The 25827-nt window shown below is 40.1% G+C and overlaps 2 protein-coding genes across 14 annotated transcripts in view; one reads left to right on the forward strand and one right to left on the reverse strand.

Moving 5' to 3' along the window:
- Positions 1-3489: 3489 nt before the first annotated feature.
- Positions 3490-10902, reverse strand: LOC103097845 (uncharacterized). 5 transcript variants are annotated; one of them, XM_056802049.1, is made up of 2 exons: positions 10421-10902; positions 3490-8073 (listed from the first exon to the last, which is right to left on the reverse strand). In XM_056802049.1, the coding sequence occupies exon 2, from the start codon at positions 6721-6723 to the stop codon at positions 5980-5982; it is 744 nt and encodes a 247-aa protein (XP_056658027.1). In that variant the 5' UTR covers positions 6724-8073; positions 10421-10902; the 3' UTR covers positions 3490-5979. The 5 variants fall into 5 exon arrangements, with proteins under 5 accessions (XP_056658027.1, XP_056658028.1, XP_056658029.1 ...); XM_056802050.1 differs by having other exon boundaries at positions 10455-10901; XM_056802051.1 differs by lacking the exon at positions 10421-10902 and adding an exon at positions 8602-8740.
- The window catches only part of BTBD10 (BTB domain containing 10), an 88539-nt gene continuing 71592 nt past the window's right edge, over positions 8881-25827 (forward strand). For 2 of the 9 annotated variants that reach the window (XM_001367706.4, XM_016423453.2), the window contains exon 1: positions 10160-10297. Coding sequence is in view for 2 of the 9 variants with exons in the window: in XM_056802047.1 (XP_056658025.1) it covers positions 19112-19188 (77 nt within the window). In the remaining 7 variants the exon portion in view is untranslated. Of the gene's footprint in view, positions 9035-10159; positions 10298-10827; positions 10848-19040; positions 19189-25827 lie in introns of those variants that run through there. The other 7 variants (XM_056802047.1, XM_016423450.2, XM_016423448.2 and 4 more) reach the window with 7 other exon arrangements.

Here is a 25827-nt window from a genome sequence, read left to right on the forward strand (position 1 = left end):
ACCTGCCTCAGTCTCCCCATCTCCCCTAAATTTTAATCTTTACAGCTCCCCCAGTTGTTCCCAGCTGAAGAATTTGTCTCATTAAGGGAAAAGAAGCACTGAGGCTAACTTGTAGATCATTATAATTTTTTAAGTTTTGATAAGAGTTTGAAGGTGGAGATACTTAACCTTGACTATCTGCCAGATGACAGGACATAAGAGGAAATATTACCCAGATGCACTGGGGATCTTAGCACTCCTTTCTCTGGAAAGCATTTCCCATTTACCAAGTAAGGGATGGCTCTTATTCTTATAAATTTGACAAAGTTCTCTATTTTATATATAAGACCTCTAACTAGGAGACTGTCTATGAAAAAATTTCCCCACTATTCTGCTTTCTCTCTAATTTTGGCAACATTTTTTTATGGCAACATTTTAAAATTTGCACAAAACCTTTTCAATTTAATGTTCTCAAAATGATCCATTTTATAATCTTACAATGTTCTCCATCTCTTGTTGACTCATAAATCTTATCCATAAATCTGATAGTTAATATGTTCCCTGCTCTCCTAATTTGCTTATGATATCTCCTTTTATGCCTAGATCATGTATCCATTTTGAAATCTTAGTGAATGGTGTAAAATATTGACATTTACCTAGATTATGCCAAACTTTTTCCTATTTGCTCCAGAAATTTGTACCAAATGCTGTTTTCATATACCAATAGCGTGGCTTAATACTTTTGTCAAATACAGGTTACTATAATTATAATTTGATTGGGAGGGCATTGAAGTTTTATTTCTCATTTTTGTTATATGACCAGCTCTCCTCTTTTTCCAATCACATGCTTAATGATGTTTATGTATTTATTTTTTTATTGGTGGCACATTTCAGCCTACTTACATTCATCCATGGATCTCTTCATTGACTTTTAGGTGACCATACACTCTAATTCTTTGCAGACTATGGTTTTATTATATGACTCACAGTCATATAGAATCGTCAGCATGTTGTTGATGATAAAGATAGATGTTTCAGGGAAAGTTTTAGGTACATCAAAAGTTGCCTCCTGCTCTATTCTGTATTTGCCCAAGATACCAGCTCTATGAGTTGTCAATCCAACTGCATCTCATAGTTTAGGCAATAGGCATTTTTCATCCACTTGGTTTCCTTATAGATATAGTGAGATCAAACTCTTTCAAGCAATTTTAGTTCTTTTTTTTTTTAATTAAAAAAAAAAAACCCTTACCTTCCACCTTGGAATCAATACTGTGTATTGGTTCCAGGAAGAAGAGTGGTAAACGCTAGCCAATGGTGGTTAAGTGACTTGCCCAGGGTCACGCAGCTAGGAAGTATCTGAGGCCAGATTTGGACCTAGTACCTCCAGTCTCTAGGCCTGGCTCTCAATCCACTGAGCCACCCAGCTTCCCACTATAGTTCTTATTTAATAGACTTTGCCATGTTCCCAGTCTTTATGTGATCAGCACAATGGCCCACAAACAGGGGCATTGGAAGACCCCAACATCCATAAAGAATTCTTCTATTTGGATTCAATTGTAAGAGTTAAAAAGGGTGTTGTGGTCACCAATTGTAATAATTACAATTAAATTATGAGGCTGTTAGTAGCTTTAACAATTTAGTTTAATCAAAGTAGAGATAGCAATGAGAGGTATAAAGATAATTTTAGCTTTGTTACTTGAAATCTAAATAATTGGTCGCCAGGGAAAATTCCCAAAGAATAAAATGCCCAAGTCAGCTGGGAATGATGGTGATTTTAATTAATATAGAGAGAATGAATTAAGGAAGAGAGAGAGAGAGAGAGAGAGAGAATTAATTTAAACTGCTCTGGCTCAGGCTGAGCCAGGCATTAGTTAAAGGCCTTGGCCAAAGTGGCCTCCTTGAGCCTAAGGGAAAGGGAGTCAGTCTTATCACTCACCATGAGACCATCTCCAAGGAAGCTGTCTGAGTGAGATCCTCCAGGCTGAGTTCATCCTGAACTGAACTCTGAATCCAATTGCACTCTGAACTGAATTCAATCCCGAACTCAATTCAATTACCTGAACTGACTTTTTTAGCCTCCTTTTAAAGAAATTTTCTCTTATGTCACCTCCCCTAAATTTTCACATCTACCAATCACAGTGGAAGCTTTTTCCAGGACTGTCTATGCCTTTAGTTCTCTTTGATTAGATTTTCTCCAGGACTATCCACTCTTTAGTTCTCACCTTCTCTGGTTAGATTATATCTTCTGAGGTACTTCACACTTCTTTGTTAAGCTTATCTTTTGTGAGTTACTTGACCTTTTTGTGATTAATTTAACCTTTATAGGTACTTAACACCTTTTTGTATTAGATCTAAAAATAGACTTAGCTTAAGTTTCTAGCTTCACTATGAGTTAAGTACCTTCATTGTTCAATCAGGAGTTTACAATTTTATCTTCCCCTAAAGTATGACTAATTAGGGTGGAGTAATTTCCAAGTTCACAATCCATTCCTGATTCTGTTAGACCAAGCATCTCCATTGTTACAATAAGGAAATAGCTAAATCAAATATTCTGAAGTACAGTTTTTAAAATCCAGAGAGAAATGTAGGAAAGAAATAGGGAGTTGCTTAGCCTACCCTAAATGCTGACCCAATCAAATCCAGCTCATCACCACCAAAGGCTCCCTCAGGTCCCAATCTCCAACCAGGTGTCTGGGGTTGTGAATTGTCAGCATGAACATAACCAATCCAAGAGAGAGTGTCTCCAGTCAAAGTGTTACCAACCCAAGTGAGTCACCAATGCAAAAGAGGCTGAGCAATCCCTGGGTCCTGCTTATACATAGTTTTCTCCACCCATCAGCTCTCTCCCATCCCATGTCACATCTCAGGAACCAGTTATAGTTCCTTAATTTGTCTTGCACTGCCCAGGGAGCAGTGTCTGTGGGATCAACTTCCTATCTCTGAGGGTGTGAACTTCCTTGCAATAAAGGATCTTCAAGTTCCTGATTGATTAAGTTAAAAAAACAAAGGGAGGATAATTCCATGTTCACACTGTGAAGTGTCACTTAATACTTATGTGACCTTTGACAAGTTAATTAACTGCTCTAGGTCTGTTACTTTTCTTTTAAATAAGGGAGAAACTAATATATCCTTTGGAACACCTAGGTGGTTCAGTGAATAGAGAGCCAGGTCATAGATGGGAAGGTCCTGGGATCCAATACTACCTCAGATACTTCCTAACTGTAAAACCCTGAGCAAATCACTTAACCTCAGTTACTTGCCCATACCACTCTTTTGCCTTGGAACTGATACTGAATATGCTATATTCAATATAGAGTCCAAGACAAAAGGTAAAGGTGTAAAAAAACCCTAACAAACTAGAAGGCCTCTAATGTTTCTTCTTAATTTAGAGCTATGATGTTCTATGACAGTTACAAATGTCTTTGATAATAATATATGTTCCATGTTATGCTTTCCTACTATTGACAAGTTATCTGTGTTGTTTTATCCTTCAAGGAATTTTGGCTTTGACATAAATATGAGAGACAACTTGATGGATATTCACATAGTGAATCTTGTATTTAATATACCTTTCAATCAGATTATTCAACTTTAAAAATATTGTTCGTAGTCAAATATTGTTTGTGAGACCCTATCTATTCTCTTTCCAAACATTCATTGAGAATATTTTCAATATGTGATTATTCTAAAAACAAAAACAAAAAACTTTTGTAGAGATAGACAAACTATGGCTTTGTAATTATTTAATCTTTTCTTGGTCACCTCATCCCAACCTACTTGTTTTGGTTAATCAATTCACCATCCTAATCACCAATGTATTATTACAAAACATTTCAACTCCTTCAACCTCCCATGTATCCTTTCCCCCACCATTCCTTAGCTAAAACGCCTTCTCTTCTAAGAACTTCATTGAAAAAAATTGAATTTGCAAAGAGCTCCTTCTCGCTTCCTTTTTATATGCAACTTGTATTCCCTTCTGTCATTATCCCCTTCTTCACTGGTCTTCTATAGAAATGGGGCCCTTTTCTTTGCCAAGGCAAAACTCTGTATGCACAAGAAATCTCATTGTATTATGTCTTCTCTAAAAGATTATCCTTTTATCCCCACTCTCTTTTTAATCTTCAGTGTCTCCCTATCTCCTGCTTGCTTCTCTGCTGTGTATAAAATATGATCATGACTCTCCTTGTCTTTGAAAAAGCTCTCATTTGATCTCACCAAGCCCAACTGACTATTGCTCTACATATCTTCTTTTTGTGGCTAAAATCTTTGACAAAGGTGGTTATAGTAATTGCCTCTACTTCCTTTCCTTTTACTCTCTTCTAAACTCTATGGGTTTGGCTTCAAAACCCATCATTCATTCTATACCACTCTCTTCAGTAATCAGTGACCTCTTAATTGCTAAATCTAAATGACTTTTTTTTAACATCATTCTTTTTTGATCATCCGTTTCTCCTGATTACTCTTTTCTCTCTGGGCTTCATGACATTGTTCTCTTCTGGATCTCCTCCTAGTTGACTGTGAGACTTTGTGGCACCCAAATTATGCCCTCTAGCCATGAGTATTTTCCAAAAGTCTGTCCTTGGCATTCTTCTCTTCTTCCTCTATAGTATTTCATTCATTCATTTCATCAATTCCCAGGGGTTAAATTATCTATCTTAAAATTATACAAAAGACTGTCAGATCTACTAGCTCAAACTCCTTTCCTGAATGCCAATTGCACATCATTTGCCTACTGGACATCTAGAACTATATGACCACTAAATTTTTTTTCTTTAGAATAGTTTTTCATGTTTCCATATTTCATTATCCCCCGCTCCCCTCTCTCCCCACTCCTGGAGCTGACAAGCAGTTCCCCTGGGTTATAGATGCATCTTTGTTCAAAGCCTATTTCCATGTTACTCTTATTTGCAGTAGAGTGATCTTTTAACATAAAAACCCAAATCATATCCATATTGAATTACATGATTGATCTTATATTTTTCTTCTGCATTTCTGTTTCCACTGTTCTTCCTCTGGATGTGGATAGCGTTCTTTCTCATAAGTTCCTCTGGATTGTCCTGGATCATTGCATTGCTGCTAGTAGAGAAGTCCATTACATTTGATTGTGCCATAATGTATCAGTCTCTGTGTACAATATTCTCCTGGTTCTGCTCCTCTCACTCTGCATCAATTCCTGGAGGTCTTTCCAGTTCACATGGAATTCATCCTGTTCATTATTTCTTTCAGCATAATAATTTAATATTTTAATTTTTTTTACTGATATCATTTTTTTAAATATTACAAGAATTCCTTCAGGTATTCCTCTTCTTTACCTCTCCCAGAATGAATCTTCCCATGTAACAAATTATTTTAAAAAGAAAAAGATAAAAAAAAATTAGCAAGAGCAATAAATAAATGGAAAAAAGACTGAAAAAGGAAATGTATCACACTGGTGTACCTTTTACCTTTCCAGAGAAGTAGGGTCTAGATGTGTTACATTCTTCTTTAAAGTGTTGACCCAATAAAACCAAGTGCTAAAATAGTTTTAATAAGGGTCTTTAATTTTGGTCAGAAAGATTGCAATCTGGGTTCAAGACTCATCTCAAATCCTACTTTATCAAGTCCTTCTAGATCTCCCCCCCTATGGTTAAGTGGTAGTCTCTCAGTTACTGAGAATGACAATTGTCTTTGTGCATTATCATCTATTGATGTACCCTCATGTGGCTTTGAAGTCTAAAGGCTGAGGCACAGAGTTTGTGACACATGGGGCATGGGACGCCAGTTGTTACGGGAGGTGTGGTTGTGGCTTGGTGTCGGCGTTCATGCGCAGTGGCGAGACATCGACGTTGCTCATCTTCAAAGGGGGTGGCGGCATGGTGAATGTGGGTTCGCCAGCTGCTTCTGTCAGAGGCAGCGAGTTCTAGTTACTTTGGCGTCATGCCAGCCCACTTCAAGTTGGACTTTAGCTGATCCTTGAATCTTTTCTTTGGTCGGCCTTGTTTCCCGAGTCCAGCTGACAGTTCACCATAGAATACCTGTCTTGGTATTCGCTGTGGGTCCATGCGGAGGGCGTGTCCAGACCATCGTTGCTGGTAGCTGGGTTTGGAGGACCAGGACTTCGATGCTGGTGGAGTTGGCTCTGTCGAGGACTTCCTGGTTGGTGATTCGGTCCTGCCATTGGATCCTCATGATTGACCGGAGGGAGCGTTGGTGGAATTGCTCCAGCTGTTTCATGTGCTTCCGGTACAGTGTCCATGTCTCGCAACCATACAGGAGCGAGCTGAGGACCACTGCGTTGTACACTTTGAGCTTCGTTGCAGTGCTTACACCGCTGTGTTGGAGGACTTTGGAGAGCAGCCGCCCGAGCACCTGGCTGGCCTTTTGGATCCTGGCATTAATCTCATGGTCTAGGGACTCGTCATTGGCGATGGTGCTGCCCAGGTACTTGAACGTGTTGATGTTGGAAAGTTGTGTGCCATCGATTGTAATGCACGGCTGGTTCGTTGGCCTTCCTGGTGCAGGTTGGAACAGCACCTCTGTTTTGCTGAGGCTGATAGTCAGGCCAAACAGTTTTGTTGCTGTAGAGAACCTGTCCACAATGGTTTGGAGATGATTTTTTTGGTGGGCCATGAGAGCACAGTCATCTGCGAAGAGAGTGTCCAGGATGAGTCTCTCTGTTGTCTTTGTTTTTGCAGTCAGGCGGCAAAGGTCAAATAGTGAGCCATCCAGTTGGTATTTGATGTAGACGCCCAGGTCTAGATCCATCACAGCATGTCGTAATACTTGGGTGAAGTATAGGTTGAATATGCCTTCTTATATTACCTCCTATTTACCTGTATACATCATGTATTTACATTGTTCTTGGTACTTTGGTCTTTATATAAATTAGAAGACACTGTTTTTCCTTTTTTTTTTACTCAATTGCTTACTTAGTATAGTGCCAGGCACACAGTAGGTACTTAGTAAGTGCTTATGGATCTTTTATGCCTTTAATTTAGCCATCTACTTCATCCCCTAATCCCCACATGCCTTGGTGAATTTTAAAGGTTGAAAATCTTCAGACTTCCTCTTTCCCAGAGGATTATAACAAAGAAATCAAGATGGATGACTGAATTAGTTTTGCCTAGTTCCCAGAAATTATTACCCAGGCAGGCCAGGAATACTGAATTTAAAAGACTACCAAATCTATAGAACAAGAAACCTACTTCCCACCACCTTAAGCTTCTGGTTATTGTCACCTAGCCCATTTTAAAGATCTTATTAACCAGGTTCTTTTTTGCCCTTTCCACCCCTAGCCCTTCAGACTATTTAAAAATTTCTATCTCAATGGAGACTCCAAGTGCCAGGATAGAAGGTGTTGTGGGAAACCCAGATTACAATCCTTTTGACCACCATTAAAGACTATTATAACTATTTTGAGAGTCGTTTTTTCCAAGTTAACACTCAAAATGCATTCTCTCTTTAATTCTGCCATGTAGGATCCCTTTCCCCATTTAAGAGGGTACTTCTTAACTTTGGAACCAAGAATGTGAACTGGGTCAGTCTTGGGGAGACTGGTCCATAGAGGGATAGGATCCTTTTTTTCACTTTTGATTCTGCTTCACAGAAGCAGAACCCCAGTGAAAATTACTTAAAGTTTAGATTTTGGTTTATGTCTAGAGGTTCTTCCAAAGTGGGAGAAAAATAAGGTATTCAATATAAGGTATAAGACAGCTATTTATTTCCTCCATACAAAAGAAATACTTAACCTAAGAGACTTGCAAGCATGCATTAACAACAATAACAACAACAACAACAAAAAAGCAGCAAGATCATAACTACTATTCTACACTTCTGGAGGATGAAGCAAACAAACACAAAGCAGTTCATAAGACTGCTAAATAAGCATTTTTCCTTGGATTTTTGAACCATTTCCTCCAGTTCCATGTTCTTCTTCTGTCAAGCCAGGCCAGAGCTTGCACTTTCCCTCTCATTGGTGATCATCTTCTCCAAAGTAGTTATAGAATAATCTTCTTGCTGCCAGTTGGCTCTGAGGGATCCAGTATTTCTAGTGCTGCAATTCACAAGGTTACTTCTAAGGCTGGAAACCATTTTCAGGATCCCTGCTCAGTAACTCTACATTTAAGAAAAAAACAAAAAAACAAAACCAGAAGTGGCAATCTCAAATGCTAGTTCAGCTTAGTTTTGCTTAGCTAAATAAATATGCTTTAACTACCAAATCTTTATAGCTTGCCACAAAGGGGAGTGGTATCTACTCTTTTATCCACTTCTCTAGGAAGAGTTCATTCACTTAACAGGCCAGAGAGCCAAAGCAAAAGGGGTAGTACTCCCTTTAGAAGGTCTACTAAGTCAATGATTCTTCTTTTAGTAGCCAGTAAGGGGATTGTTTCGTCTCAGAAGGCTGAGGTATCCTTAGTTGTTTGCCAAGGGAGCTCCTGGGTTTACCTCCTAGGCAATCATGCTTTAGTTATTTATTTTACATGTATGTCTTCTGCTGGAGGCACATATTTGCCCTCTTTCAATAACAAATCCAGGGTTTGATAATAGAAAACCCCCAAGAATAGCTTCTGCTTTAAGACAAGAAAAGGACCAGACTTGGTCCCTCAAAACTCTTTATATTTGCCACTCTAGTTCTGGCCCAACCGTTTATTCTTCCCATCTTTGTTTTCTTGAGGACATATTTCTTAGATCATCCACTATGATATGGCCTAGACCCTCAGCACTTCACGCTCATCTGTCCCTACTCTCATCTTTCCTATCTATCCTAAGCCTGATTTCCCCCAACCATCTTAGACTTTTTTTCATCAATGCTGGGGGGTGGGTCTAACACCACCAACCCTATTATGCCCTCATTATCCCTGGATGGTTTGAGTCTGACTTTTTTGGAAAGACACTGTGTGAGCAACCCCTTCTGCCTTAGGCTGGAGTCAACCAATGAGCTGAGGTCCTAGGTGAAGGTGATGGGGACAGGGAAGGATTCTGCTGGGGGCTAATGGTTGCAGTAAATCTGGAATGTGGGGCTCCAGAGAGAGGCTCTCAAACCCACCCCCAGAGGTTGGCTGAACTTAGGGCAGAGGTATGGAGTCCTTCCCAGGTTTTCCTTTTTTAAGTTAAAACTTTAATGCATTATTCAAAGATAAAGTCTCTGGGAACCTCTTTAGAAGGATAGAGGTCAGCACCATCCAGGGAGAGACCAGGAAGAACTGGGCCGATGTCAGGCTGGCCAGCAGTGTTTGTCCTGGCCTGAAACCGATCCAGGCTGTACTCAACGGAGGACAGCTGACTTCCGTGGTGGTTCAGGTTCTTGCCTAAGTCGGTCTGGCTGCTGGTGACGCCGTGCAGCGCGGTCGGGATCGTCCTGGCCAGGGTATCAACTTTCCTGGAGAGGTCCCTGACTGCTTGTTGTAGGGATTTCTGAGCCTCATGTAGGGCACACTGGTTCTTGGCCAGTTTTTCGATGTGGTCTCGGAGAGTCGGGGCGCCGGCTAATGGGCTCCTGGGGGGAGGCTCGCGCCCGGCGCTCCTAGGGTCGGAGTCGTGGCCCGGGTTGCTCTGCGGGCGAAGCTTCGCTTCCTGGGTCCGCACAGCGCCGTCGAGGGCACCGAGGTCTCGTACTAACGATGTCGGGGAGCGGGCGCTCGGGGACCTGGCCCGCGGCGCAGGCCTCCTGGTATGGTCCATAAGGGCCTTGCCATCGGCGGACTTTCCCCGGAGGTCTCCTTCTCCCCCGCAGAGGTTGTCTAGCTCTCCTTTTGTGGGGCCATGGCCCACGCCAAGTCTGCGCACGAGCTCAATCAGAGCCACTATGGCCTCCATGCGTGGGTCCATGGACTTTAAAATACTGTTGGTTTCCCGGCGTTTTCCTAATATAGAGGGGGGAAAAGCGGAACCTGGGAGGAGGGGGAAGCCCACCCCGGAAATTCAACTGTGATCGGACAGCACAGGCCCAGGAGGGCGTCACTGGGCCAGTTGAGAGGGGGTTGGGAGGAGGGCGGGGCGGCGTCGTTTAAGGACAGACTCCGCCCATGGGCCCCGCCCCTCAGCAACGGCATCCCTCCCGCCACTCCGCCTCGCGACGGCTCAGGAGACGAGGCTCTCTCGCGAGAGCGCGGCGGGCCTCGCTTTTTTAGGCCCACAGGCTCTCGCGAGAGGAGGAAGCGGAGCCGGCCTGCAATCTCGGGGGCTGGCCCTGGCAGCTACTGCCTCAGCAGTGGCCGCCGCGGCCGCGCCGGCTGAGGAGGGGCCATTGCCTGGGTTTCGAAGTAGGAGGCACCGCTCCCGCTCCCGCCGCCGGTCCGCGATCCCCTGGCTCCGGCGGACGTGTCAGGGCCACCTGCAGGTAGGAGAGCAAGGGAGGGCGGATCGGGCGGGGGTGGGTAGTGGGGCGGTGCCTCTGGCTGGACCGGGTCGCTGGGGGTTGGGAGGGCCAGCGGCCCCAGGTCCCTAGCCCCCTACCACTAACCCCGGGTTGGGCGGCTCCCGGGACTCGGACTAACCGAGTTCTCCCCAGACAGATTCACTCATGTTCCTCCTCCACGCCCCGCCCCCTCGGCGGTCTTTCTCTAGTCGGCTGGGAGAAGATCTGACTGGCATCACAATGGGGGCGCGGCTCGGGGAGGGGGAAGGGTTCCTCGGAAACTTGGGCATCGGAGACCAGTTAACCGGCCGCCTTGTTTGGTTCAGTGACAGCGCCTCAAGTGTCTCCCCAGCCTTCCTTTCTCCCTCGAGTCCTCCAGCGCCTCTTTTCATTCTTTTCGCACCCTCTCCCAGCACCGAGTCTGCTCACCCCCTTGAAACGTTGGTGGGGTGGGGTGTGTGTGGACCGTCTCCCTGGAAGTACCTGATGGATGCAGCAGCTGTAGTGCTGCCTACCTCACTACCTTCCTGAGGTCTCCTCTCTTTGATTTCTCTTTTTATTTGGGGAGAGGGGTGGCTTTTGTTGAAACACCCCCTCCGTCCCCAGAAAAAGACTGAGATAAAGACGGATGTGTGCATAGATACATGAATATGTCTGTAGATATGCACAGAGCTGTGTATAAATGGTCATGTCATTTCCTTATTCGGATTTTCTTGGCAAAGTTACTGAAATGGTGTGCTTTTTCTTTTTCTAGCTCATTTTACGGATGAGGAAAATGAGGCAAACAGAAATTAGTGACTTGTCCAGGGATCTCTGAGCTAGATTCCTGACTTTTAGATGCCCTCCCTCTCCCCCAATCCGTGTGTATAGATACACAAATTTGTGTATCTATACACAAATATGTATGTGTATATGTCACACATAACCTGCTATACAGTATGTAAAATTTATGTATCTATTTTTCTATATGGATATGAATATCTATTTACCTATCTTATCTATCTATAGTCAGAGTTAGCTGATGTCTGTTCCCTCTATCACTAAGGGCCAGTTTGATAGGATGAGATTTAACAGAAGGAGAAATACAAGAGTATCCCCCAAAACATCCTAAGACTTGAGGACACCTTGTATAAAGATATTTCCCTTGTAGGTTAAAAATTTAGCTGTGCTAAATATTAAAAGAGAGGCAAGCTTGGCTTTTAACTAGGGTTCACATGAAAGAGATTAAGGTCTTTTATTTAGTTAATGGGCAGGCTGTTGAGTTGTTTGAGAATCCGCAGAGTTTGAAGGCGTTGCCAGAAAAGCTATTTTGATTTTAGGTTGGGTTCATAGAAGTATTGTTCCCCAAATTAGGAGGTAGTTCATAGTTTTGGGCACAGAGTTATTTAGTGTTTGTGTGACTGATTTGATAGTTAAGAGAGGACCTTGAGATATATGTCCAGAAAAAGGTTGGTGGGGAGGTGTCTAGAAATTACATATGAATATTGGGAAGGGTCTAGGATGTTTGGAGTTGGTGGAAGGTGGAGGACAATGAGAAGCATGATAGCTCTCTTGTAAGATTCGAAGAGCAATGATGTGGAAAAAGGGAGATCGAATTTATTCCCTCTAAAGGAACCCTAGCACTTATCAATAGGCTTTTAAGAGCTTTTGACCAATCCAGTAATGGGTAGATCGAAAGAGGTAGATAGCTTTCAGTCTAAAGCAAGGAAGACCTCTTTTTAAAGTTATTTTTAATCTTATTTTTGAAAGGTTTTGTTTTTTATCACTCATTTCCAAAACTATCCCTCTGTTCTTCCCTGCCTATTCCTTTGAAACAAAGAATAAGTGTGGGGGAAAAGTGTTCAACAAAACCAAAAAAATGAAGCACGCACATGCGATAATTTGTTTACATGGGCCCCACTCTTAGAAAGAAAGGAGGATTTTTCTAAATATATAATTAGATTTGTTCATTATTACCTCAAGGTTAGCAACATGTTTTAGGTATGTTATTTCATTGAGTTGCACAACAGACTTTTAACAGTAAAATACTATACTTATCATTTCCATTTTATAAATGAGCCCAGGGACTAACCAGGTTTTTTCTTTCTTTTTATCTCTAGTACTTTGCCCTGTGCCCTACCTTTTAAGTAGGTAAGCATTTAATAAATGCTTGTTGCTGGAAAGTTTTCAGCAACAAGATTTATGATCTGCCTAAGGTCATATAGCTGATAGGTGTTAAGAGTCAGAATACAAAGTATTGTGTCTCCAAGATCAGCACTATTACTATAACTTAAAAAATGACCATGAAAGACTTTTTTGGAGGAATAAAACTGTCATAAAGTGGATGATTTTTGAAGGTGTTAACATGGTTTAGTTACCAAACCTTTATGAAGTACCAGACACTATCTAGGCCTCTGATGGCGCACCTATGACACACATGTCAGCACTGACTCGCCTAGCCATTTTCCATGACAACGGCCCCATGTGGCCTCATACAGAAAAGTTTGGAGTGTGGGGCTGCATGCTGAGAAGGAAGCTTTTTTCCCTAGAAGTGACACACCACCTGAGTTATGCTCATTTTTTGGGTGAATTTTGACACACCAAGCTCAAAAGTTTGCCCATCACTAATCTAGGCACTGAAGGTGAAAAATCAAAAGTAAAAAAATAGACCTTTAAGTGCCTGCTAGGTGACAGGCATTGTGCTATAAGCAACTGAGTATAAAAAAGACAAAAGACAATACTTGCTCTCAAAGAGCTCACAATCTAATGAGGGTGGCAACAAGCAAACAAATGTATAAAGCAAACTACAGGATTAGTAGGAAATAAGAGAGGGACTGGGAGAAGATGAAATTTTACTTTAGACTTAAAAATCCCTGGGAAGCCAGTAGGCAAGCAAGAGATAAGGAGAACATTTCAGGCATGAGGGACAGCCAGAGAGAACACCTGGAGCCAAGAGATAGAATATCTTGTTTGTATAATAGATCTGCATCACCAGATAGAGGAGTGTGTGATGGAAGTAAGGTAGGTTTAAAAAGACTGGAAGGATAGGAGAAGGCAAAGCTGTGATGGGCTTTGGATGCCATAGGATTTTGTATTTGATCTTGGAGGTGATAGGGAACTAATGAAGTTTATTGAGTAAGGGGATGACATGGTTGGACCTAGGCTTTAAAAATCACTTTGGTAGTTGTATTAAAGTAGTGATGAAGTTGATGAGTAGCCTGCACCAGAGTGGGGACAATGTCAGAGGAGAGAAAAGGGACTATATTCAAGGTGTTGTAAAGGTCAGTTTGACAGACCTTGGCCATAGACTGGATATGAGGGATGAGAAAGTGAGGAGTCAGACATTCCACCTAGGGTTATGAGCCTGAGGGATTTAAGGAGGCAGTTTCCCTTGACAGTAGGTATATTTAGGTTTAGTGGGAATGATAATGAGTTCAGTTTTGGAGTTGTTTAAGATTTCTACTGGAAGTCCAGTTCTCTATTTTGAAAGGCAACTGGAGATATGAGGTTGGAAATCAGGGCAAGATAGATAAATATGTGATTCATAATGATAGAAATGGTAATTAAATTGTGGGAATTGATGGGAGTCACTGAATAAGACAAAGGAAGTTCAGGGCAGAAACTTGAGGGATACCTACCAGTTAGAGGTGTAACCTGGGTTAGGATCCAGGTGTGAACTTTGCACAGGATCCTGAAGAATAGTAATATAGGTAAGAAGAGAACCAGGAAAGAGTGGTATTCTAAAAATCTGATGAGAAGATAATATCCAAGAAGAGGTAACATAAACACAGATCAATATATTCAGGATAGATTTAGAGTAATTTTTTCTTTTTGGTAGGAAGGGTACAGAAAACTTAGCTGAGGATTAGAAAAGAAAGGCTTCATGTGGAGGGTATCATCTGAGCTGTAGGAAACTTGGAATTCTGAGAGGAAGCATTAAGAGGGAATGCTTTCAAGCCCAGAGACGGAGATGGAACAGCATGTATGAGGGGCACTAAGAGGTCACTTTGACTGGCTCATAAAGTTTAGGTAGAAGAAGGGTTCCATGTATAAATGTAATATAAGGCTATAAAGGTACTAGTCAAAATCCTGCCTCAGACCCTCATTCTCTCTGTGATCCTATGAAAGGCATTTAACATTCCTGTGTTCAGGTTTTCTTATCTATGAAATGAGGGCTTTGGATTCATTGGCCTCATTAATTCTATTCCAGCTCTAAATCTCTGAGCCTGTGATCTTGTATATCTCTAGTTATTAGGGAACTGTTGGCATTTGAAGGGCAGTAACATGGTCAGAACCATCTTAGAACTATCTCTTTGGAAGCTCTCTAGAGGATGAATGGGAGAGACTTAAGGCAGGGGGCCAATTAGGGGATTTAAGTGATATTATCTATCAAACATTAAACTCTTACTGTGTGATAATTAGGGTAGATAGGTTGTGCAGTGGATAGATTGTTAGATTTGGAGTCATGAAAAATTGTTCATGAATTCAAATCTGGCCTCATAAGTATTAGCTTGTATAATCCTGGGCAAGTCACTTAACCTTGTTTGTCTCAGTTTCCTCATCTTTAAAATGGGCTGAAGGGGGGCTTGCTAGGTAGTTCAGTGGAAAGGGAACCAGGTTTGGAATAAGGAGGTTCTGGGTTCAAATTTGTTCCTAGACACTTTAATTAACTGTATGATCCTTGGCAAGCCTCTTAGCCCCAATTACTTAGCTCTTATTGCTCTTTTACCTTGGAACCAACATTGATTCTAACATGAGTAAGGTTTTTTTTAAAAGGGGCTGAAGAAGAAAATGGCAAACCACTTAAACCCCAAAACAACAACATGGTCATGTGATAATCATTGGGGAGACAAAAAAAGGCAAATATAGTCCCTGACCTCCAGGAGGGGGGGATAAAGGATATAGACTTAAATTAGGATGGTAGTGATAAATTTCCAATACCATGAATTGAAATATATTCGCCTGCAAGACAGAAAGTGGGATATAGGCATATGATTTAAAGTGACCATATCCACAGAAATTCCAGTGTCTATCCTATCCCTTTGGCAGCAAATAGAAAAAAAAATTTTTTTAATATAGTTTTTATAAGTTTTTTATGACCTCTTCCCTTCAGTCTTCTTTATACCTCTTACTCTGAGACCTTCCATATACTCTTCCATCAATAAACAAAGCTTGTATACCGGATGAATGGGAAATAATTAAGAGAAGGCAGGTGTTAGAATTAAGATTTAGGAAAGGCTTCTTTTAGGAGATGGGATTTAAAGGAAGTCATGGAAGCCAGGAGAAGAGGGAGAGCTTTCCTGGCATGGTAACCTCTGGCCATAACCTGCCCTCTTCCATAATGTATTCTTAGATCCAATGACATTGGCCTCTTTGCTATTACTTGAACGTTATTGTGGGGAATCTCTTTATTGTTACTAATTTTTTCTTGAGAAACTTCCCTGTTACTGTCAAGGGTGCCACCTTTACTTTTCTCTTCCCATATCTAATCAACTGTCAACTTCTGTTGATTCTGCCTTTATGACATCTCTTAGCATGTCCTCCTCACCTCACACTTGGATTATTGCAGCAGCAGAATTGCAGTTGATGAAAACCCATGAAACAAGTGGGTAGTTGATAAGGAGGGAGGGATCTGATCTGGCCTCTAGGCTCTCCTCATTTCAATCTATCCTCCACTCAATTGTCATATTACTTTCACTAAAGCTTAGATCTCATCTTGTGCCCTACTCTTCCTCCTCCCTATTTGGTGAACTCTAAGGACTTTCTATTAACTTTATAGTTTTCTTTCTCTATACCCTTGCCACCCTTCACTTCCCAGTCCTTGAAATGTACTTTTCAATCTAGTGACACTGACCTTCTGACTCCTTAAATGACACTCCATCTCCTATCTCTAGACATTTTCACTGGCTGTCTCCTATGCTTAGAGTGCTTTTCCCTCCTTATTTTTACCTTTTGCCTTCATAGGCTTTTTTCAAGGGTCTTCTGTTCTACAAGACATTTTTTTCTGGATCTCCTCTATCTTAGCATAATCTTTCTGAGATTTTCTCTAGTTTATTTTGCTCATATCTTATTTTTAGATATGCTTGTTTGTATGTTGCCTCTCTTAAGACTATAGACTCCTTTAGATCTAAGACCTTTTTTGTTTTGTTTTTGTTTTGCATTTTTTTGTATCCCTAGGGTTCAACACACATCTTTTTACTTTATTTGGTGTTAAATGTTGTTGATTTGACTTGAACCAGACATTCCATCTTGTCTGGGTATTTTTCACTAGTTATTCCTTATGTCTAGGATACTCTTCTTCCTTATCTCTTCCTCCTGTTTCCTTAAAGACCCATTCAAAATCCTCCTTCTACAAGAAACCTTTTCTGATCTCCATTAATTCTACTTTCTCCCATGATTATTTACAATTTATCTTAAATATAACTTGTATATACATAATTGTTCCAATTTTGTCACTCCTAGTTAGACTGGGACTTTCTTCAGAGCAGAAGGACTCTCTTTTGCCTTTCTTTATTATCTCCAGTGTTTTATCACAGTTCCTGGCACAAAGTCCTTATTAATTGTTTATTGACTGACTATTCTTTGGATATTACTCCCCTTTCCCATATTCTGCAATCCAGCCAAACTAGCATTCTTTTTTCTCCTTATCTAGAATAATCCATCTCCTATCTCTGTGTCTTGGCACTAGCCATCCCACATTCCTTTAATGCCTACCTGCTTTTAGAATTCTTCTCTTAAGTCATAGATCAGGCAACTTATGGAAGCATCCTTTTTTGAGCCCTCAGTCCTTTGGATTTGCTAATGCCTTCTCACCCAAAATAATTTGTATTTAACTACTTTGTATTTATTAACTATATAGTAATAATAATTATGGAATTTATATAACTATATAATACTTCCTATGTGTCTGGCCTATAGTATTCACCATGTAAATGCTATTATTGTTGTTATTCTAGCTTAAACATATACAGATGTGTGTGTACATGTATTTGTCTTCTCTATTATAATGTAAGCTACTTGAGAGTAGAAATTATTTCATTGTTTATACTTGGACCCCCAGGCTTGGCAGGTGCTTTAATGAATACTTGCTAATTGAATAGATCTGACTAGGTCATACTCTTCAAGTGAGTAGTAATGAATTCATCATTGCAATATCTCTTGATCTTTATCTTCTTTATCTTGATTTATCTTGATCAAAATTGATACCGGTGCTCAGTACCTCACATTTGGACTTTTGTAATAGCCTGATGATGACTCTGCCTGCCTTAAGTCTCTCCTTATTCCAGTCTGTCCTCCAGTTGCAAAAATGATTTTCCTTAATCTTAGGTCTGACAGTTATTCCCCTACTTGTTAAACTCCAGTTGCTCCTTTTTGCCTCTAGAGTCAAAAACAAAAACCCTTCATATTCTATAAAGATGGTGACTTGGCACACTCTTTGTGGGCACAGACACCCCCTTCCCCTCCCAGGGGATTGCTGGTGGAGCTGCTCTCCTCCCCCTCTCCATCTTACCTGATGACATTTTCTCACATTCCCTCCCCCTCCCCCTCTGCCCAGTAGCCCAATGGGAGCACTTCCTCCCAGTCTGGGATAAGGGGGGTTGGGATTGGGTTGGGACCTGGTACTCCCTCTCTAAAAGGTTTGCCATCACTGTTATAGCCCCTTCACCTTTCTTAAATCTTACTTTCACCCACATACTCTTTGATCTAGTGATACTAACTGAATCCTTGCTATTCTGCAAACAAGATGCCCAGCCTCTGCTCTCCCGCCTCGTCTCTGTTTCTGGATTTCTTTGGCTTCTTTCACGTCCTATTTAAAATCTCTTTTTTTATAGAAAGCTTTTCCTGCCTCTTTTAGTTTTAGTGCTTTTTTTCTTTTTTAATTAATTCCTACATCTAGTAACTTGTTTGCACATATTTGTTCATTTGTTGTCTCCTCCATTTGATTGAGCTCCTACAGAAGAATATGGATCATGTTTTTCCTCTTTTTAGCTCTCCAGTGCTTAGCACAGTGTCTGGCACATAATAGGTGCTTAATAAATGGGGCAGCTACCTGGTGAAGTGTTCTGGGCCTACAGTTAGAAAGAACTGAGTTTAAATTGGACCTCAGATGCTGTTACTCATGTCAAGTCATTAACCTCTTTGCCTCAGTTTCCTCAACTGTAAAATAGAGTTTATAATACCTCTTGGACAGGTAGGTGGCTCAGTGATTAGAAAGCCAGACCTAGAGACAGGTCTTGGGTTACCTAGCCAAGTCATTTAACTCCAGTTTTCCCAGCCCTTACTGCTTCTCTGCCTTAAGTAAGTAAGGGTTAAAAAAAAATAACCTCTCCCTCTCAGAGTTGTGGATATAAAATGAGATAATTGTTAAATGCCTACTATAGTTTCTAGCATACAAATATTAATTATTATTATTTTTTTTACTGACTGGACAATCCACAGAGACATGGGATTGGTAACATGACATCTTTACGTTTTTTCTTTAAAAAATAGGAGTCTTTTTTAGAATGTTATTTTTGAGACCTTTTGGTGCTTTTTACCTGCCTCTTTGTTTCCTTATAACTCTACTTGTCATTTTTTTTCTCATTAAATTGAATATTATTTAAAACTGCTTTATTCTTTTGCTATTCTTTTCAGAGTCTAATTATATACTCTTTCATGATCAAGACCTACATTAGATCATAAAATCATAGTTTTAGGTATTTGAAGGCTCCCAAGGTGCCATCTAGACCCAATACCATTTTTACAGATAAGGAAACTATAGACCAGAGAGGTGGAATGAGCTTCCTGGAGGTCCCCAGAATGCCATTGACATCGTAGATGACACTGGGACTTGTTCCATATGCCACTAAACCTTGGGTGCTTCCAGACTCCACTCTTGTGGAATTCTTCCACTGGTGAGTTGTTCTAGAAATCCCCGTTTTTGGGAAGGGTCCTGGTTCAGCCATCCCTCATTCCCTGGGCTCTGCCACCACTACATTCCACATCTCCCCCTTCCCCCCAACTCCCCATTTATGTGTAGTTTTCTCCCATTAGAATTTAAGCTCCTCAAGGTCAGAGACTTTCTTTGTTGATTGTTGATTGACTGACAGATTCATATTTGACCCTCCCTTAAGTTTGTCACTGGAGGATCTTTTTCAGTCTCTTAGTGAAGGTGCTGTTGGAAAAGTACTCTCTTACCTATTATCTATTACTTTCGCCCTGTGATCAGCTCAGGCTCTCTTCTCCATTGCTTATATATGTTGCAGTCTGAGAAGATTTGGAGTTGGCAGGGAGGGGTGGATATGTTAGCTATCAACAAATATTTGAAGATCCGTCATGTGGAGGAGTGATCTGATACCTTTTTTTTGACCCCAGAAGAGAGAACTGGGAGCAGTGAATGGGTGGAAGCTATAGAGACAAATTTAGTATAATATAATGAAAAGCTTCCTAACTATTTGAACTGTCCAGAAATGGAATGGACTTCCTCAAGAGGTAGAGGTGGAGAGGGTCTTTTGTCTTGAAGGTGGTCTTCAAGCAGAAACTGGATAACCATTTGTTGGATATGTTAATTGTGGGAATCTATTTCATATATAAATTGGATTAGAACATTGTTGAGGTCCCTTCTAACTCTTAATTTTGTGGTTCTGTTCATACCTGTTTGTGTATTTCTGTTCATTTTACTCTGTGGATGGCAAGGTTCTTTTGGTGTTCTTGCATGTGAATTCCATTCTTTTAGCTGCACCAAGAGAGAGTCAGTACAGAGAGTAGCTTGTAAGAAGAGAAACCTGTGGATAAGTGAGAAAACAAAACAAAACAGCATGTTTATGGAACCAAGAGGAGTAGGAACTTGAGCATAAAAATGGAAAGGATCTGTGATGATAATAGCTCGCATTTATTTGGTGCTTTGTCCTCTGTTTTATGTATTCAACAAATCTGTGAGGTAGGTGCTATCCCCTCATTTTACAGATGAGGAAACTTAGACTGAAAAAAATTTTTTTTAAACCCTTGCCTTTCATCTCAGAATCAATATTGTGTATTGGTTTTAAGAATATCAGTAAGGGTTAGGCAATGGGGATTAAGTGACTTGCCCACGGTCATATAGCTAGGAAGTGAGACAAAAAATTTAAGTGGTTTGCCCATGTTACCCATGCTAGCAAGTGCCAGAGGCAGTATTTGAACTCAAGTCTTTTGACTCCCAAGTTCCAGGGTACTTATCATTGTGCCACATAGCTTCCCTACTGATTACTGATTAAGATACCATAGGGATTTTGGGCAGTAGAGATAGCTTTTCTTTTTGTTCTAAATTGTTAATTTGAAATTGTATCTTTTATGGGTCACCATGGACAAATAATTCATCACTAAGTTGCTAGGCTAATATTTTGAGTATTTTTAAAATATAATTTTTGTCTTGGCACTTATTTTCATATTCACAGCTTTAGTGATTTATTTGGAAAAGCTATCCCCTTTATTCTGGCTGCATTGTAAATGTGCCATTGTGAATCATTGAAGTGCATGATTAAATCATACTTTTTCTAAGGTCAGTTAAATATGGATACATTCCTGTTGGGATATCTTATTGGTAAGTTAATGTTATCTACTATTACTACTAAAATGTTTAATAATTTAGGGACAAAAATACTTGATGCAAGCTGATATAAGATAGTAAATTGTATTCTTGGAATCAGGAAAATATTTTTATCTACTAGTGGCTGTCAGGTAAATGGGTGATCCTTGTGCTTTAAAGTTTCTCTTGTGCTTATCTAAAGTGCTTTTCTGCCTTTTTCAGAAAAGCATCCCCTTCCCCCTTTTTTCTTACCAGTAACTAAGACTGTTAACTATTGTAGGAAAGAAATAATAGTTATGTAAATTTAAAAATTTTTATAGAAACAATTGATTAGAATCAGATTTTGAATTAAAGAATATTTCCCCTTAGTTATGTGCTATATTAAATGCCAGTTTAATATACATTTTTAAGCTCAATGCTTGAAAAAGCTTACTGATTTCTAATTTTATAGAAAATGGAATGCTTTTATAATGTATTCCTATAGGGTTAGATATAGTTTTCCTTACATTTTAAGAAGCAAACAATAAAACCTGCTTAGTCATTTGGTTGATTCATTTAATATTATTTTAAAGTGAAAGATGAGTACAGCATGAAAGATGGATTTTGGGGGCACTCATTTTGTTTTTTAAAGAAAGCATTTCATTTTCTTACTTAAAAGAGAATACTTTTAAAAATGAATCTTAGAATCATAGAGCTTAAAAAAGGAACTCCAAAATTAATTTAGTTCAACTTTTTCCTTTTAGCTTCAAATTTGCCTTTTGTAACTAAATTTACAAAGTACTTATGAATGTTGTCAAACTCAAATACAAGCCACTACACTGTACATAAGGAACCCTGGGTGGGTGGGTAGCTGGGTAGTTGGCAGCATATTGACTTGGTTTTAAAATGTAACATTATTGTTCATTGTATTTTATTTAATTTATTAAACATTTCCTAATTAAATAAAAAAAATACCTTCCCTCTTAGAATTGATACTAAGTAGCTATTTCATAAGCGCTAGGCAGTGGGGGTTAAGTGACTTGCCCAAGGTCACATAGCTAGGAAGTGTTCTGAGGCCATATTTGAACCTAGGACCTCTTAGTCACCAGGCCTGGCTCTCTCTTTACTGAGTCCCCAATTAGATTAAAAAAAAAAAAGATTAAAAACCCTTAATTTAGATCTTTGAATCAATATTGTATATTGGTTCCATGGCAAAAGAGCAGTTAAGGCTAGGCAATGGGGATTAAGTGACCTTCCATCTCTAAACCTGTCTTTCAATCCACTGAGACATCTAGGTCCTACTCCTTCCACCCCAGTTAGATTATTTGGATCTCACAGTTCTTGAAGCTTGCACCTGTGTTTGTCACCTGATTTAACATAACCTTATCTGTGCTTTACATAACTCCTGTGAAATTGCATTAAGTATTTTGTGTTCTTGAGGTAGGTAGCTAAGGTTGATATTAAGGGAAGTAACTTTTTTTTAACATTATTTTATTTGGTCATTTTCATACATTATTCATTGGAAACAAAGTTCATTTTCTTTTCCTTCCCCCCCCCCCATCACCCCTCCCCTAGCCAACATGCAGGATTCCACTGGTTATCACATGTGTCCTTGCTCCGAACCCATTTCCTTGTTGTTGGTATTTGCATTAGGGTGCTCATTTAGCGTCTCTCCTTAATCATGTCCCCTCAACCTCTGTAGTCAGGCAGTTGCTTTTCCTCGGTGTTTTTACTCCCACAGTTTGTCCTCTGCTTGAGGATAGTTTGTTTTTTTACTCATGGATCCCTGCAGATTGTTCAGGGACATTGTAAAGCCATTAATGAAGAAGTCCATTACATTCAGTTGTACCACAGTGTATCAGTCTGTGTACAATGTTCTCCTGGTTCTGCTCCTTTCACTCTGCATCAAAGGGAAGTAACTTTTTAAGGCCATATAGTAAGTAGAATAAGTGGTAGGGTGGGAATTGGAACCCAGAACTTTTGATTTCCAAAATAGTTTATGCCACATATATGTATATGTGTGTGTGTGTATAGTTTGATTTTATGTTCTAATGGAATATAAAAAATACTGAGAAAAGAGTCCAAAAGTGTATTTTTGGAAGAAGCATTATTTCCTTAGTGATGGTTTAGTTGAGCATTATTTCTATTTCTTTGATAGTGGCAGTTCAGAATTTGGTTTAAAGTTATTCATTAAGAAGGTTACTTGGGTGGGTGGGGCAGCTGGGTGGCTCAGTGGATTTGAGAGTCAGGTTTAGAGAGGGAGGTCCTAGGTTCAAATTTGACCTCAGACACTTCCCAACTGTGTGACCCTGGGCAAGTCACTTGACCCCCATTGCCTAGCCCTTACCACTCTTCTGCCTTGGAGCCAATACACAGTATTGACTCCAAGACGAAAGGTAAGGCTTTTTTAAAAAGAAAAAAAAAAGGTTACTTGGAATAGTTCTTGAAAGTACACATGATGATGTCTCATACCTGGGACAAAGATGAACTTGTTTTCTGAACGGGCTAGTGGGTGTAATTGCTGTGCCACTGTCAGTGATACTTGAAAGATGTTGGAAAATGGGACTTGATATGGGTAAATGCCTTGATTTTTAAAAAAGAGATTTTGGAAACTCTAGCCCAGTGACCTTGACTTTGATTCCTGTCAGAATTCTAGAGCACGAATCACTAAGGAAGGTGCTGGTTGGTAAATGCCTAGAAAAGGGAGTGAGAGTCTCTGACTATTTCCACTACATTTAAAATATTTAGTGTGGATTCTCTCCCAGGTTTTCTTCTGTTTCCCTCCTATACTCTTTACTTGGTGACTTCATCAATAAACATGGGTTCACTTATCATCTCTATGTAAATGATTCCCACATGTATATATTGGTCAGCCCCACATCACTATTATACATTTTCACCTGATGTTCCCATAGGCATTACAAAGTCATCCTATCCAAAACATCATAACTCATCTTTACCCTCCACAAACTTCTTTTTTCCAAGCTATTCCTGTCAAGGGTGCTATCATCCTTTCAACTTCAGTGTCATTCTTGACTCCTCATTTTATTTATCCTACAGCCAAATGTTGTCCTTTGTATCTTTCTACTTATCTAGCCACAAAAATCTCTTGTTTTTTCTTCAAAAATAGCTCTCCTTTTTAAGTAAATATTTTTATTATGTGTTTCCATAATAGGCCTCATGTTATTGATGGAGATTACAGCTTCTACAAGCATGCTGAGCCCTTTTAAGATTCTTTTTTGATGGACTGGATATTAAAAATTTCTTAACATTTAAGGAAATTGAACCTAAAAACTTGGATTTTCCTCAGTTAAAATTTTAAGCATACAGAAAATTTTTACAATCAAACACAAGGGTAGTAAATTGAAAGAGTTCTTGTTTAGCTTATTTTATTACATTGGTGCTACACAGTGTTTGGAGAACTTCAGAGACATATTCGATATCTGAAAAGGGTCTATAGAGACCTTCTAGAGCCCATGTTGGCTAAGGCATGGCGTGTGTGTGCCAGTGTGCCAGAGGGGACTGCTCCGTTCTCCCTCTCCACTCCTCCTGAAGACAATTTTCACATGCTCTGTCCTTCTACCCAACAGCCCAATGTGAGCACTTCCTCCCTCTGCTGTCAGAGGGGACTGCTCCGTTCTCCCTCTCCACTCCTCCTGAAGACAATTTTCACATGCTCTGTCCTTCTACCCAACAGCCCAATGTGAGCACTTCCTCCCTCTGCTGTCTGGGGTAATGCAGGTAGCTCACAGGCAATTTGAAGGTGCAGTTTGGGCACATAATCTCTAAAATGTTTGCCAGTGCTGGTCTAGACCAAATAACTTGATTTTAATATTTTGATAACTTGTCTCTCAATGTAATTTAGTTAATTTTGTAAACCTGTGCCTTTAATTAATTGCGTGCATTTATAAATGTTATTCTGAGAAGGGTTTTCCATAACACAAATAAAATTAAGAACCTATCTAGGCCTATCCCTTGAAGAAACAAAACAGAGAGGGGAAATTACTTTCATGGTCTCCTGCCTAGTTCAACTTCTTACATATCATGTTGCTTGTTCCTCCTTAGATTGTCAGATGAAGGCAGAGAACCATGATATGGGATAGGAATTGATGAGTTTTGAAGAAAGTGAGGAAACATTTGTTGGGAATAGGAGGCAAAATTGAGTAAAGTCATTCACCAGCAATGGGGGCAGTTGGCATTTGATAGCCTGAGGCATCTGTGGAGCTCTGAAAAAGAGAATGGATGGTGTGGCATGGACAACTAGAACAGAATTGGTACTGAAAAGAACCAAGATCTCTTGACTTGAGAAATCCTGCCACCCTAAACCATCATTTGTTTCATTGCTATTTTCAGACATTTTCTGAAGTTGAATGCTGTTGCTAGGAAGTGGTGACTAATAGCAGCCTCATTTTTTTCTTTATGCATCTACAACAGGATTGATTTTTGGAAAATACCACTTTCATGTCTTTTTTCCTTTGCTAGAATATAGTTATATATATATATATATATATATATATATATATATATTTAAAACCCTTACCTTCCATCTTGGAATCAGTGCTATGTATTGGTTCCAAGGCAGAAGAGTGATAAGGGCTAGGCAGTGGGGGTCAAGTGACTTGTCCAGGGTCACACAGTTGGGAAATGTCTGAGGTCAGATTTGAATCTAGGACTTCCCATCTCTAGGCCTGACTCTTTTTTTTTCTTTTTTTTTTTTAATTTTAATATTATTTTATTTGGTCGTTTTCATACATTATTCACTGGAAACAAAGATCGTTTTCTTCCCCCCCCCCCCCCCCCCCCCCCCCCCCCCCCCCCCCCGCCTTTCCCTCTCCCATAGCCGACGCATGATTCCACTGGTTATCACATGTGTTCTTGACTCGAACCCATTTCCCTGTTGTTGGAGTTTGCATTATAGTGTTCATTTAGAGTCTCTTCTCAGTCTTATCTCCTCCAACCCTGTAGTCAAGCAGTTGCTTTTCAGCGGTGTTTTTACTCCCACAGTTTATCC

This window comes from Monodelphis domestica, chromosome 6 (assembly GCF_027887165.1).
Source record: "Monodelphis domestica isolate mMonDom1 chromosome 6, mMonDom1.pri, whole genome shotgun sequence".
Taxonomy (NCBI): Eukaryota; Metazoa; Chordata; class Mammalia; order Didelphimorphia; family Didelphidae; genus Monodelphis; species Monodelphis domestica.